The 16,003-nt window shown below is 43.2% G+C and overlaps 1 protein-coding gene across 4 annotated transcripts in view; it reads right to left on the bottom strand.

Annotated features, from left to right (window-relative positions):
• Window positions 1-16,003, bottom strand: part of ASAP2 (ArfGAP with SH3 domain, ankyrin repeat and PH domain 2) — a 146,207-nt gene that overhangs the window by 52,893 nt on the left and 77,311 nt on the right. For 3 of the 4 annotated variants that reach the window (XM_072143548.1, XM_072143550.1, XM_072143549.1), the window contains exons 4-7: window positions 10,853-10,927; window positions 9,297-9,346; window positions 4,955-5,084; window positions 1,744-1,829 (exon numbers count right to left, since the gene is read on the bottom strand). In XM_072143548.1, the coding sequence (XP_071999649.1) occupies window positions 1,744-1,829; window positions 4,955-5,084; window positions 9,297-9,346; window positions 10,853-10,927 (341 nt within the window). Of the gene's footprint in view, window positions 1-1,743; window positions 1,830-2,223; window positions 2,314-4,954; window positions 5,085-9,296; window positions 9,347-10,852; window positions 10,928-16,003 lie in introns of those variants that run through there. The other variant, XM_072143551.1, reaches the window with a different exon arrangement.

Here is a 16,003-nt window from a genome sequence, read left to right as displayed (position 1 = left end):
GGATATATTTGGAGACCTACATTGCGCTCCAGCATAGTTTATACAGTGGCCTAAGATAAAAAAAATCACAGACTAGCACATCTGCTGTGAATATGGAAACACAAACAGTGACGTCAACCAGTGTGTCACGTGTCAAACTTGCCATGTTTGTATCGCTCTTTAGATCTCAATCCAATGTCATTTGTATCTTTTTATAAAAGACTTAATGGAAAAATGCTATCAAAATAAGGCACGATAAACCAGAGGCACTTACTCATAGATCCAGGCACTGTGACTGTGGTGATCTTCTTATGGTTCCATATGACTGTTAGTACTCTCTAATGTAATATTAATAATAATTCCTTTATATAGCGTACACAGATTACATAGCGCTACACACAACTTCACAAATCAGTCCCCAAACAGGCTCACAAACTAATCAACCTATCAGTATGTTTTGGAGTGTGGGAGAAAACTGGAGGACTCTTCTATATCCCTATGATCTGTAAAGTGCTGCGGAATTTGATGCCGCGATATAAAGAAAGATTATTATTATTTGTTATCCATGGCCTCTTTCCTTCTAAAAAGCAGGGCTCCTGGGGATGTTACCAGAGCCCCTCTATGCTGTAGATTCGCAAGCGGTTACGCTGGGGCAGATTTATCAAGTGTCTGAAAGCCAGAATATTTCCAGTTGCCATGGCAACCAATCACAGCTCAGCTTTAATTTTAACAGTGCTCATGAATATTTTAAAGGGGAGCTGTTATTGGTTGCCATGGGCAACTAGAAATATTCTGACTTTTAGACACTTGATAAATCTGCCCCGCTGTGTGTTTGCCGAAACTTCCTGTGATGCAGTGAGATTAAATCAGGCAGAGAGAAGGGGGAAGTGCTGAGGGAGCAGGAGGAAGGGAAGACAGGCTCGTAACACCTCTAATAACATCCCTAGGAGTCCTTCTGGAGTCATTAGCATAATTTTATAAGTTGATTTTAGAAGGAAGGAGACCATGGATAACAAATATAAGATTACCACAATCACGGTGCCTGGATCTATGAGTACCGGTAAGTGTCCCTGGTAGATCATGATGGATTTTGATGGTAGATTTCCTTTAATGTCTACTGGTCTTTTGTAAGATTATTGTGATTTACAGTAGTATTTTCAACCTTGCAGGCCCTGCTTCATAGACACGGATCCCATCTCTGGGACATGCAATTTTGTGTGCACACAGGTGCTCCACCCCACTCACCTATAGTCATCTGAGCTAAAGCTATTTTGCAAAAATAAGCAACCTATAGATGGGCAAAAAATCCAGAGAAATACCCAAACATACCTGCAGAGGTACATACCTTTCAGCAAAAGGTGGCCGTACAAGGTATTGTGTGTATGTATATATATATGTATGTGTGTGTGTGTATGTATATGTATGTATGTGTATATGTGTGTGTGTGTATATATGTGTGTGTGTGTGTATATATGTGTGTGTGTGTGTATGTATGTGTGTGTGTGTGTATATGTGTGCGTGTGTATATGTGTGCGTGTGTGTGTATATGTGTGCGTGTGTGTGTGTATATGTGTGCGTGTGTATATGTGTGCGTGTGTGTGCGTATATGTGTGCGTGTGTGTGTGATACGTGACGGTAATGTTACTGCAGCTAAATATGAAATCCCAACGTGAGCTGAGCTTTACAAGTGGTGAAATCTGGACAATCCTTATCTTTATCAATTTAATAAGAGTGCCCAGAATAAGGGCAAAGAAAGAGACTTACTTGCACTGGGCATGGAAGTACTTAATTAAATTCTGCAGCAGATCCACTCCTTTCTTGATCTTTATTTCATTGACTTTCAGCAGGTACTGTCAGACAGAAAACATGAAAGGACACTTTTATTCATGGTTTTGCAATGTAAGAAAGTCTTGCTCCATTTCATCAGCCCTGAAGGATGATTACAAGCGACAGGCAGGAGATCTGGGGACCCATTGTTACACGCACCAATGTGCAATATTGTTCTATAACATCAGCGCCGGAGCCCTCTGCCCATTACCCGGGCAACCGCTGTAGAAATAGAAGAGAAATAATACACGACACAACCAAAACATTACTATGCTACAGCACAAGCCGCACAAAATGACCCCAAAACACAAAAAAACGAGAAACATGTTTTAGCCAGTATAATTAAATCTCTTCTGTAGGAAGCTCAAAGACTAATATAGTATTAATAACTGCATCCTGTAACTGGTGTGGACCTACAGGAGGACTATATAACCCCCCTTGCATCCTTCATTTGTATGGATTCATTTTTCAGAGATGTCTGAAAGCAGAACTGTTCTAGTTGCCCATGGAAACCAATCAGAGCTGAGCTTTCATTTTCCCACAGCCGTTTATAAAATGAAAGCTGAGCTCTGATTGGTTTCCATAGGAAACTAGATTAGTTTTACCTCAGACACTTCTGATAAATTTCCCCTATTCTAGATCCCAAATAATCTGCTCCTGTGTGCTCCACAGCCAGACACCCTTGAGTCGTATATAAATATTTTAAAGGAGTTGTCCACTTTCGGCCAATATTTGATATAGTTTGAGTAAAGAAAAGTTATACAATTTTCCAATATACAGTGGGGAAATAAAGTATTGAGTCAGCCACAAGTTGTGCAAGTTCTCCCACTTAAGATGAGAGAGGCCTATAAATGGCATCGGAGGAAGAACCTTAACCTCAACACAAAATGTTACTAAAAATCCAGAAAAACACATGGTGTGTTTTCTAAAGAATGTATTTTAGGGTGAAAAGCAAGTATTGGGTCGCCTACAAACAAGCAAGATCTCTTGCTCTCAAAGATTTGTAACTTCTTCTTTAAAGGGAACCTGTCATCAGATATTGATTAAGATTAACATCTTCCAGATCCAGTTTCTTTCATGGCTCAGTGTAGTGACATCATTCAGAAAATAAAGTGATTTGTAAATTGGTTGTATAAAGTCATAGATGCAAAGAGCGCAGCATTGAAGTCAAGCTTTCCTCACCTCAGAATGAAGGAGATCTAGTTAGTGATGTGTCTGGATGAAGCACCATCAATTACAGTGAAGACGGCTTTCTGAAGTGAGGAGAGCATGGCTTTAGTGTCAAACTCTCCGTCCTCCTTGACTTTATACAACCAAATTACATGTCACTTCAAAGTTGATTTTCTGGATGATGCCACCACAGTGGGCCATGAACTAGACATGATATAGAAGGTGTTCAGCTGCTTAATGACATACTAGTAGTGGTTTATTAGGTCAATATCTGCTGACAGGCTCCCTTTAAGAGGCTCATCTGTCCACCACGTATTACCTGTAGTAATATTGTTTGTGGTTGTGGACAGGTTTGTTTTATACTGATAACAAGTTCAAACAGTCACAATCCAAACTCCACTATGGTGAAGAGCAAAGAGCTGGTGAAGGACACCAGAAACAAAATTGTAGATCTGCACCAGGCTGGGAAGACTGTATTTGCATTAGGCAGCATCTTGGAATGAAGAGAAATCCACTGTGGGAGCAATAATTAGAAAAGAGAAGAAACCTCTGAAAATATCCCCCGATCAGGGGCTAAATGATCACAAGAACGGTGAGCAATAATCTCAGACCACCAGTGACTGACCTGCAGAAAGCTGGGACCAACGTAACAAAGGATACGGACAGTAACCAACTACACCGTCAAGGACTTAGATCCTGCAGTGCCAGATGTGTCCCCCTGCTTAAGCCAGTACATTTACGTGCCCGTCTGAGGTTTGCAAGGGAGCATTTGGATGTTCCAGAAGAGTTTTGGAAGAATGTCATATGGTTAGAGGAAACCAAAGTAGAACGACGGTGCCGGTGGTGATGACGGTGGTGGTGGTCAACATTAAGACATGTGGGCACAATCACCAGGTGCTTCAGGGGGAGTCAGAGTTAGAGGGTCAATAACCATCATCTGGGTTTTGCAACACACTTCAGATAGGATGTAAGAGACCACTTAATACCTGGAGGCATGAAAACCAACGTGGTGTGAGGTGGCAATAAATCACGCAGTAAGGCACTGAACAACAGGAACGGATTTATTATTTATATAATATTATAGAGCACCATCAATTCCATGGTGCCATACCATTAGTAAAGGGGTCACATATGTCACATAAAGACAAGAACAACTGCAAGGGGAGGGTAGAAAGAGACATGAGGTGAGGGAACAGAGCAGTAAAGTAATTTTGTGTTGCAGGCAATCCTGAACCGGTGGGTTTTCAGGTTACCAGGCGCCATCAACTCCACCGGCCACCAGGCGCCATCAACTCCACCGGCCACCAGGCGCCATCAACTCCACCGGCCACCAGGCGCCATCAACTCCACCGGCCACCAGGCGCCATCAACTCCACCGGCCACCAGGCGCCATCAACTCCACCGGCCACCAGGCGCCATCAACTCCACCGGCCACCAGGCACAACCCCACCGGCCACCAGGCGCAACCCCACCGGCCACCAGGCGCAACCCCACCGGCCACCAGGCGCAACTCCACTGGAAACCTCTTTTAGGGCACGTTCACATGGTGAGTTTTGGTTGCATTTTCATTGCGTTTTGAAACGCATTAGAACAGCTGAGGAGAGGTGATTTGTCTAATTACATTATGGTTAACTCTTGTGTTTACAAAATGCAACGTAAATGTGGCGTTAACCCATGCGTTAACAATGCATTAACACATAAGGTTTGTTAACATATTAGTTCACATCGCGTAAAAAAACCCACATGCATTAACATTGCATTTATGATGCGTTTTGTAAAAGTACATCTATCACCTCTCCTCAGCTGTTCTAATGCATTTCAAGGCGCAACGAAAACATAACCAAAACGTACCATGTGAGCATGCCCTTAATAAAAATTTGGGCAGGGGAAATGAATCATGTCACTACTTTGTGGCTTTAGAAGAGGTGATGATGCAGTCGGACATTCAGTCCTCCTTGTCCTGAGATAATCTCGTTACCTCACACATCTGCAGCTGAAAGAATCTCCTCTCTTTTTCCATCTCCTCAGCTATTTCCGCGCCGCTGATCTCCGTACGGATCATCCCGTGTAACTTTGCATGTTCCTTTTTTTCTTTCTCTATTTTAGTCCTAATAGAAATAAAAAAAAAAAAAAAAAAAATTAGGAATGCATCAAACTTATGGGCACAATTCACAGAACATGGAGTCTTTGAAGTGATCCTATTGTAGTCTACCTTACAGTACGTGAGAATGCAGCATGACAGACGCATTAAAGGTTTACTACCTACTAAAATAAAAAAGGGACAATGGCGGCAGAGTGGGTGAACAGACCGTATGTTTTTCTAGCATGACTCACTTTGGCCTGAACGCCTAAACCTTTGTGTTACATAAAGGCCTTTATGCAGCAGAGAGTATCAGAGATAGGGAAGATCAAACATGGTGGAAGGATCTGAGGAATCACTGTACAATATATGTTGGAGACAGCGGTGCTTGTATAATGTGGGGTAGGAGAGTTCAAATACAACTATCTGATCCTTATCTGACATGACATCGACAGTCTGAGGGACCCCAAACACATCAGATGATTACAAAGATAATAGAAATTGTTAGATTCACCCCATATACATCTATTCCTAAGGCAGTCTGTAAGGCCACCAAGTTTAGTTATCTATACTTGCCCTCTTGCCTCTGGGAAAAAATATTGACTTGAGTATAAGCCTAGGGAGGGAAATGCATTGGTCACAACCTCACCTCACAAAAAAAATGTACAGCAGCCTCCCCCACTAATGAAATGTACAGCAGCCTCCCCCCAGTCTTTCAATGCCCTGCAGAATCTGCTGCCCAAAAATAAGTAGTTAGCTAGCAGCCTCCCACCCATGGCCACTCATTGCAAAATAAAAAAATATAAAACTCAGTACTTGCCTCCAGGGCTCCCTGCAGCGCCTCTTCTCTCTCGGGTTCATGTGCTGCAGGTTCCAGATCCATGCGCTCTGGCTGCGCACACAATGGGGCAGATTTACTTACCCGGTCCATTCGCGATCCAGCGGCGAGTTCTCTGCGCTGGATTCGGGTCCGGCCGGGATTTAATAAGGTAGTTCCTCCGCCGTCCACCAGGTGGCGCTGCTGGGCTGAAAAGCATCTGAACGCGCCGGAATTCACAGAGGCCGGCTGAGTGCAGGTAAGCGCGTCCCGAGCGACACATTTTCAGTTTATAAATACGGCAGTTTTTCTGAATACGCTGGGTTTTCGTTCGGCCACGCCCCCCGATTTCCGTTGCGTGCATGCCGGCGCCGATGCACCACAATCCGATCGCGTGCGCCAAAATCCCGGGGCAATTCAGGTACAATCAGCGCAAATCGGAAATATTCGGGTAACACGTCGGGAAAACGCGAATCGGGCCCTTAGTAAATGACCCCCAATATGATGTCATCAGGCGGAGACACCACTGTGTGAAAGAAGAGCGCATGGACCCGTCTCTAACCGCGCTGTATCACAGGAAGCGAGAGAGTAGAGGAGCTGCAGGGAGCGTCGGAGGCAAATACAAAGTTCATTATTTTATATGCTGAAACATAAGCTTTTGAGTTTTTTCAGCACAAAAAAACTTGTTGAAAAACTTGTTGAATATACTCAAGTATATACGACACAGAATGAGAAAAATGACAAACAAAATTATTTCTTTTCACATTTTTAGTAATTTGTCTACTAATTCCTTTAAGAAAAGATAAGATAAGAAAAGATAAAGTCTCACATGTTATCAAATTGTTGTGATACGTAAAGCTGTTCCAAATATATCATCATTCAAAGAAGAGCAAAATGGAACTGGACATTCAGGTACCAATGACCCTTAGTCATGAAGGAGGTACATAGTGCAAGAGTGCAGAGAAGTAGCACAGAAGCTGTATAGTAATTTTGGCTCTGCCCCTGGTGCACCTGTTAGCCTCCTTTTATGCGGGTGGAGTGTAATCGTTATATAAAGGGTCTGTGCTGATTGGTGTTAGACTTCACAGAAAGAATGTAAAATACATTTTTTTCCCCCAAAATGCCAGATCGCTGTGAAACAGGGAAAGTATGTCTGGAAAAGTTAAATCTTTAGCTCAGCTAAAAAGAAGAAATAAAACCCACACTGAATCCTACGCCATTTCCTCCAGCACAATGACGACTAGCACAGCAATAACCTGACGGACCTCATTACATTTAATAAGATCCATTAGGCACAGTCAGTGTCCGTCACGTAATTCAGACCCGGCCTGCGCAGTTTTTCTGTTCCTGTGATGTCTTTCGGAGATGTAAGGCTAATCCCCAGGAAACCCATAGAAGGTTTTTATCTGTTATATGTAGTGAAGTCAGGGATTTGGTTTCTTTCATTGTCATTTTCCTACACTGCCCAGTAACAGCGAATATTTTGGTCGTTTCACGCCTCATCCTAGTCGTCTTTTTACACATCCAGGCACAAGCTGCTAAAAGCATCACAAAAAAAAAAATCAAACATAAAAGACAAGAGGCAAGGGAGTAAAAGGGGTTATTGGTCACTTTCTGACCCATTACACGAGTCTACTGAGCTGTGATGTTAACTGGTCCCTAATGAATAAGTGTAGGGTCATACAGTGGTCACACACAGTATTTTTAACAAAAAATACAATATTGGTTGGTTGAGTTGTTGGACTAAACGTAAAACACAATAAAAGCACAATCCAATTTCTTTGAATACATATGCTGCAACCTACTGCTTTACATACACAACCGCCACATGGTGCACGATTTACAGCCAATTCTACTAAAGCGAATAAGCAAAAGAAGGACAAAAATGGAAAAAAGTCTGAAATGGAATAAGCCAATGAATCAATTCAGGACTTAACAGGTCAAATTCAACAGGATGTAAAGATGGAGATTCATTATACACCTAAATCTCCCCATCCTCACCAGTTTCCCCGCTGTTCCGACCAGCACACCACTTTGGGCATCTTAGGGAGGACGCAGGCGGGTCGGAGGTTTTAAACGCCCGACCTTTCTCATGTACTACAGTCTCTACCAGAAAATTGGGAGAGCCTATAGCAGAGATCTCCGACAGATCCAAATTGTCCTTAGGTTCGACCTGGCATAGATTGCACCTGCATATACAAAGAGGCCGGATCGCTGGTGGATGGAAATTTAATAATTTAATAAATGAATTCCCCCGATTGTCTTGGGAAGTCCTAGTGATGTTAAGCATAGTACAGGCAGTCCCCGGGTTACGTACAAGATAGGTTCCATAGGTTTGTTCTTAAAGGAAACCTTCCACTACGGTGGTAGGTGCATCTAACGTATGTAAGGATAGGCCTTTTTGGGGCTAATTGTTTACTCCCCGCTATCTTTGCTAATCTTTAATCAGGGTTATATGCAAATTTTCTAAAGAGGCTACTGGGGAGTGGAGTAGCTGGAGCTGAGGCTGCACGGCATGGCTACTCCACGCCCCGGTAGCTTCTTTGATCCTCCTATCCAGATACCTTCAGCTACAAGGAGCTGCGCGCACAGTCGTCCGCGAAGCCAGAGTCCTGCGCATGTGCAGTATCTCCAGCTTTGGAGCCGAGATTGTGCAGCCGCTGGCCTGTGGGAATACCCCTTTAAGGGTTAAAGGGATTTAATAAGTACACCTACAAAGATAGAGGCTGCAGCCGGATCATGCTATGGTTGTGACGTCACTGCCGAGCTTCTGCATACAAACAGAGACCGTTGGCACGATGGCAGTGGCAGATGGCACAGCGCTGGACTTGATCGTTGTATAACAGCTTTCTTGTTTTCACAGCTCCCTTTAAAGGGATTGTCCAAGCTTTAATATTTTTTCAAAGTGGTTAATACACCTCATCCAGCTAATGTTACCCAACATTTATACATCCTCAAATCCCTGCATACATGTATGACACAATGGCAATAAATCCAACGTGTTCATGTTCATTCCCCCCGGAATTTTCTAGTGGAAGGAAAAGTTGGGAGACCACAACAAACAACCCCTCACAGAGAATAGATTTGGGTCATTCACACATAACAAACAGGTCAGGAGTGAATACATAGAATGAGTAAGGCCTTAAAAGACATCATCCACCAGAATGAAAGACTGTATGCAAATGAGCCTGAGGGGCTCCAGGCTCCATTAACACCTATGGAGCCTGGAGCCCCTCAGGCTCATTTGCATACAGTCCTTCACCCTGGTGGTAGATGCTCTTTAGTCACACAAGTGAAAAACAGATATGTGCCATCTGTTTTTAAAACGGATACAAATGGGTAGTGAAAATCGAGAAACGGTGACTAAGGCCTAAATTCTCAACTCTCAGATAACTAGTTGTATGTTGTCAGTACAGGACTTACACTTTTGTTTCATAGTCTTTCCAGGCTTTATCAAATGGCTTCTTTAAGTCCTGCAAAACAAATGTGATGGAGACGAGTCATTAGGAGTCACAAAAGGTCAAAAGTACAACCCACAAATACGTCTACTAAAGAGATCAAATATGATATAGCCAGAGAGTAATCTAAAATTGGGGAGGCAGAAAATCCGGGATTAAGTTAAGGATTCCAATAAATCCTACGGTCTTCAGTCTAGAATGTGGGTAAATCCTTCACGTTCAATCATAAAAATTAGAATCCTTAATGCAGAGGATGCTGAAAGATTACTTCAAAAGCTAAAAGAATTTCACATCGTTTTTACTCCCTACCAGTATAATGTTAACGTACAGCTAAACACGACTACCTATCAATAACCTTCTTCTTGTGAATTGTCTTTTTTGCCAAATAGCCCCTTATTTAAAATTCTTCCATTACCTTTGATGGATTAATGGAACTTAAAAATAAAAAAAAAACAAAATAAAAACAGTAAAAGTAAAGAAGTTGGAGACAAAACAAAACATAATGAAGAAAAAAAAACCAAACAACTACACCGAATTTTGCCAGTGCTACAGTCTCTGGCTATTATCATTTCTGTAATTTATCTTGTCCAAAGTCAGGCAAATATGACTCTTCTCGCCGCATACTTACATAAAATGAGATGAGCAAATAAATGTTATACTTTTATAGTGAAAAGTTATACAATTTTCCGATATAATTTCTGTATCAATTCCTCACGGTTTTCTAGATCTCTGCTTGCTGTCATTCGATAGAAAGCTTCTATGTTTACTTCCAGTGGACAGAAATCTGACCATGGTCACACAGGTGCCGTCAGATTTCTGTCCACTGGAAATGAAGATAGAAAAGACAGCAAGCAGAGATCTGGAAAACAGTGAGGAATTGATACACAAAGTATATTGGAAAATTGTATAACTTAACTATTCAAGCAATATCATTCATTTGCTGGAATGGGAAAACCCATTTAATTTTATAGAACCTAGAAACATGTTTTTGTGCCATATCAAAGATTAAAATCTCATATTTCAGATAACAAAACGCTTATGGTTCTATGAGCAACAGAGCTGGACAAACAGACAATTACAAAATAGGCAGAATAGGACTGGATCCTTATCTGGAGGTTGCATTTCCAGCTATGTCTTAAGTTGCCTGTATCTCCACTTATGCAGCTCATGAAACCATGAGACTGATATAATTTGAAAGATGAGATGTTTATCTTAAATATGACACAAAAAACATGTTTTAGGTGCTACAGAACAGATAGGGGAACTGTCTATTCAGAAGCCCCTATCACCACTAAACTTCACTCATTGTATATGAAAATGGGATGGGATTTTTTTAATAGGAAAATGTATAAGATTTCACATAGAAGAGGGAATTCTAGAAAGGACATTTCATACATTACCTGATGGGGAGTTTTTCGTAGGTTACAACCCAGTGACAGGTTCTCTTTAACATAAGCATATCAAGAAACTAACACACAAATCACTTTACCGGGTACAGTTACTGCACAAAAACTCACTTACCCCTTTAACTCCTTTCAGATCTCCTTTGAGTAAACTATCCAGTGGGAATGTTATAATGTTGTTCATATTCTGAACCTAGAAAAAAAAGCCAATAAGACAGAACAGTTAACAGGATCCATATTAAAATACAGACGGACACCCGACTTACAGACAACACCTAGTTAAAGACGGACCTCTCAGCCCACTATGACCTCTGGTGAAGCTCTCTGAATGCTGTACTATAGTCCTAGATTGCAATACTCAGCTGTAAAGTGTCTGTAATAAAGGTTTATTGATAATCCTTGGTCCCATTTCAACAAGAAAAAACCCTCCAATTGTCACTGGGGCAAAAAAAAGGTGTCTAGAACTAGAATTCTAAACTATACAGTTACGACTTACATACAAATTCAACTTAAGAACAAACCTATGGACCCTATTTTTTACGTAACCCGGGGACTGCCTGTAGTAGTAATGCATCATTATTTAGGTGCTATCAATAGTGGATTATAATATAGGCAGTTTGGGCGGTAGTCCGGGGCCCAAGCCTTCTAAGGGGCCCATGGCTACCCAAACCAGCCTCCAAATTTTATACGGATAAGGACCGTTACCCATTCCTGCTCTCAATACACATGTACACAAGAGTCATTTCAGGACCTTTTAAGGTTCTGCAAAGGTCTTGCGACTAGATAGAAAGCAGACAGAAGGGACACATCCTCCATTGCCCAAGAAGCTGATTCTAGTACCAGATGTAGGAAGTGATTCCAGACTTTCAGGGGCTATAATATTCATACAGCCCAGGGCCCATGGCAAGTCTTAATCTACCCCTGGGTGTAGTGACCTAGCCTCCCCACCATAGCTCTACACAGGAAGGTTCACCCACAGCGGAGGTTATTGTTGAGTTCCATTTTTCTTATTATTTTATGCTGAATTTCAGGGTAGCTGAACATTGCCAGTTGGGTTCTTCCAATAAAAGGACACCCATTTATTAGATTATTTTCTGGGTACACATCCTGATATAATAAGACATTGCTGTTTAAGAAACTAATTTTAAAGTAGGGTAGGACATAGTTACAGTGAGTATTAAGAAGGTTACATCTGCTTTTAGAGGGCTTTTCTCTTGTTCATATAAATTTCAAGAGATGGGACAATTAAATGAATTTCAGTGGATCTGTAGATTTTGTCAAGACTGGAGGACCACTTTATCTGGTATTCAGGCAGAGACGTAAAGAAGGGTCAGACATAGCGGGTTTCAACATATCTGATGCTTTTGCTCTTGGGATCTCTTTTGGCATTTTTTGAATTTTTGCTCTTTTCCTTATTCCAGAGCAACTGGTGCCATTAGTTTTGACAACCAATAGGCTTATTAGGCTGGGTGGCTGAGGGTTGACGCAGTCAATTGTAATTGGTGGACAAGTCAGTCATTATGGCTTAAAGAGGTGCTATCATAATAAATAGGTAGCTAAAGAAGACCTGTCACTAGAGATGAGTGGTCCAGAGCTTTAGGTTCAGCATCTTCCATTCGCCAACTCCGCCTAACCCGGAAATGTCGCTTGATCGGCTGCTGAGCAGCTAATCAGGCGCTTTTAACCCCCAGAACAGAGCACCACTTAAAGTCAGGATTCGGGAGAATAACTACAGCGATAGAAGTTATAGCAGCTTCTATGGGGCCCAAAGTGTCAGGGGGCCCCGGCATTTGGAGTATATCATGTGAATATGCTGTATGTGTGTATACATGATGCATATATGCTGTATATGCACTGTATGTATATTTTTAAAGGGGTAAGTGGGACCCCATTCAGCAGTTCACTATGGGGCCCTGCCTCTCTTAGTTACGCCACTATCAGGACCGAATTACTTTTTCATCCAAACTATAGAATAACATTGTAAATTATAAAGCAAATAACCGCGGCTCCCTACATAAAGGAATCTATGAACATGACTGGGAGATGTCACACTGTAGGTCCCTCGTGACCAATCCGACCAAGATTACATGAAAGAATTTGCTTAACAATTTGCCATTGGAAATATTTATTTCTCGCGTATGAAAGTGACCTTCAATTTACTTTGTAAGAATTTCATAGCAAGGAAAATGTATATGTATGAGGCAGAACAATGTCACGCTGCGCTGGGTGAAGTTGGGCTTGAAAGAAATAGATTTAATCTACATACAAAGAGAAAGACTGACTAAATGGGCAAAAAGGATGTATACTCCCCAATAATCCATGAGCTCAGACAAATACGTCACTTTCATCACCAAGGAGACCCCCCACTAATAAGGAACCCAAGCACCCTAACAACACAGCAGAGAGATCCATGCAGAGGTCTCACAAATTAGAGAAAAAAAAAAAAAAACCTCCGCTCACCATTTTTAAGTAGTATTTTTAGCAGAGGAGTATGATATTTTCAGTAACTTCATAGTGATAGTAGGTGGCTAAATATATAGGCCCCAGACCAGACAGTGGTAGACACCACATGCCCCCAGACCAGGCAGTGGTGGACGCCACAGGGCCCCAGACCAGGCAGTGGTGGACGCCGCAGGGCCCTAGACCAGGCAGTGGTGGACGCCGCAGGGCCCTAGACCAGGCAGTGGTTAACACAGTAGGCCGGCAGACTAGGCAGTGGTGGAAACGCTGCAGGAACCCGGGCAAAAACTCCTCTCACAATTTTTAAGGAACATTTTTTGCAGAGGAGTATGATATTTTCAATAACTCCATAGTGGTAGTAGATGGCCAAATATAAATGCCAAGCAGTGGTGGAAACCCTGCTGGCCCCCAGACCACGCCGTGGTGGAAACCCTGCTGGCCCCCAGACCACGCCGTGGTGGAAACCCTGCTGGCCCCCAGACCACGCCGTGGTGGAAACCCTGCAGGCCCCCAGACCAGGCAGTGGTGGAAACCCTGCAGGCCCCCAGACCAGGCAGTGGTGGAAAAGCCGCAGGCCCCCAGACCAGGCGGTGGTGGAAACCCTGCAGGCCCCCAGACCAGGCAGTGGTGGAAAAGCCGCAGGCCCCCAGACCAGGCGGTGGTGGAAAAGCTGCAGGCCCCCAGAACAGGCAGTGGTGGAAAAGCCACAGGCCCCCAGACCAGGCGGTGGTGGAAAAGCCGCAGGCCCCCAGGCGGTGGTGGAAAAGCCGCAGGCACCCACACCAGGCGGTGGTGGAAACGCTGCAGGCCCCCAGACGCAGGCGGTGGTGGAAAAGCTGCAGGCCCCCAGACCAGGCAGTGGTGGAAAAGCTGCAGGCACCCAGACCAGGCAGTGGTGGAAAAGCCGCAGGCACCCAGACCAGGCAGTGGTGGACGCCGCAGAGCTGATAACAGAGAAGGTGGCTGGCAGAGGAAGCATATTGTCTGGACTGTGCTGTACGATCCCAATCCCTACAAGACATGAGAGCAGGAAGCCCCATACACTGAACTGCTGCAGCTCCAGCATAGCGTTTGATACGCAAGTGGTTTGCACATAATTACTGGGCTCAGTTCACATGACCCTTCATTTGCTTCACAAGCTGCAGCAACGAGAGGACAGAATACAACGGGAGGGAGAATACATCCGTATGAGGCTTATTTGAAGGAGTAACGTTGCCTGAACAAGCGGTGTTAATGCGACCTCTGGCGCCATGCACTGTATAGTGGCTGTTTTTGATAATTGCATGTAAGAAACCAATAGAAGCAATGAAATGTGCATCACCAAACTTCACTTTCTGATTTCAGTACTTTCTCATTTACTACATAAAAATAATAAATTAGGACCTGTGGCGTAGCTGAAGGCATCCGTCGCCTATAGGCGTCTTCTGGCCATTTGGGATCAGTGCAGATTTCCTGAGCTTTGCAGTTATGATGTGAGGCCTCACAGGCTACTGAATTTTTAATCACACTGGGGAGACATACTTAGACATTCAATATGAAGAAATGGAGAGTCTAGCGTGCCTTATTAGATCTCCAGATGCCTAGACTTATCTATAGGTCCAGGTACAAAGACTACGTTGTTTAACTTTGTAACTAATGAAATATTCTCTGAAGCATCATGACCCCCTTTAGTAAGCATTGGTGCAAAAAATCCGATATTGATGACCAATCCCATTGGTTATCAATATTATATTTGCGGTAACCCCATTATTTTCTCCCCAAGCATTATAAATGTCGGTAAGCCAAACATCTAACACGAACTCTGACTCCTCAGTTTGCCAAACTTCGACTTGGACTCCACCAAAATGGTCACCAACTTCACAGCCCTGCTTTCCCTGGTCACTCTAGCAGTGCCAAGATAAATGCAGGCGTTCCTTTCTGGTGCTTTATTCCAGCTTCATTACTGAGCATGTACATAAAGTTCATCTAAACTAAAAAGAGAATCAGGGGTGCACAACCCACACTGACAGGTCACATGCAGTCTGTCAAGCCATGAGTCGAGGTCTGCATCCAACTGACAGTCAGAGTCCAATGAGCACTGTCATAACTGACCTGATGGAAGATCAATGGTGCAGGAGGCCGGGGAGCGGTGAATGCAGTTGACAAGTTCTCACTGCTCCCGGGTCCTTTCTTGACGCCCCACTCTGTGTCCTGACTCCTGACACTGGTTGTATGCGTCGATGTCAGGACCCAGAGAACAGTGCCCACAGGAGTGGTAAATACTATACTCAGCTATACCGTCAGCTATACTGCACTGCTCCGGAGTCCTCTCCTGCTCCTGATGCCACCGCAAACAATTAGTGTGGGACATGGAGCAGAGCAGCACATGGAGAAGAGAAGAACTGATGTGTTCCCTTAAAGTTGAGCACTATGAAAATATGGCTCTTAGACCAATTAATAATGCCTACTCCTGGCCTAAATCCTTAGATCAGGAATGGAACACACATTTAAAGGAAATTTAGTAATTTTTATAATTTATTATATGTTTGGGAAGTCGCAGTCGGTCCATTTTATCACGACCAAACTTGTCACCGACTCCACGACTCGGACATCACCGCCCTGATAATAAGGGTATGCCGAGAATCAGAGTGCATTTCTCTATAACACGCTGCCAACAAATGATTATACTTGGTGTATGTGGTAGACTCCCTTTAAGTCATATTATAGTTTTCATAAAAAAGAAAAAAAAAAAAATATGATAAGAGGCTGATGGACAGGCCATGACGGATGAAGCTCGCCAAGTAGTATGTGACATTACAAGGGCAAGATG

This window comes from Engystomops pustulosus, chromosome 3 (assembly GCF_040894005.1).
Source record: "Engystomops pustulosus chromosome 3, aEngPut4.maternal, whole genome shotgun sequence".
NCBI lineage: Eukaryota > Metazoa > Chordata > Amphibia > Anura > Leptodactylidae > Engystomops > Engystomops pustulosus.
This window is presented reverse-complemented; position numbering and strand designations above follow the sequence as displayed.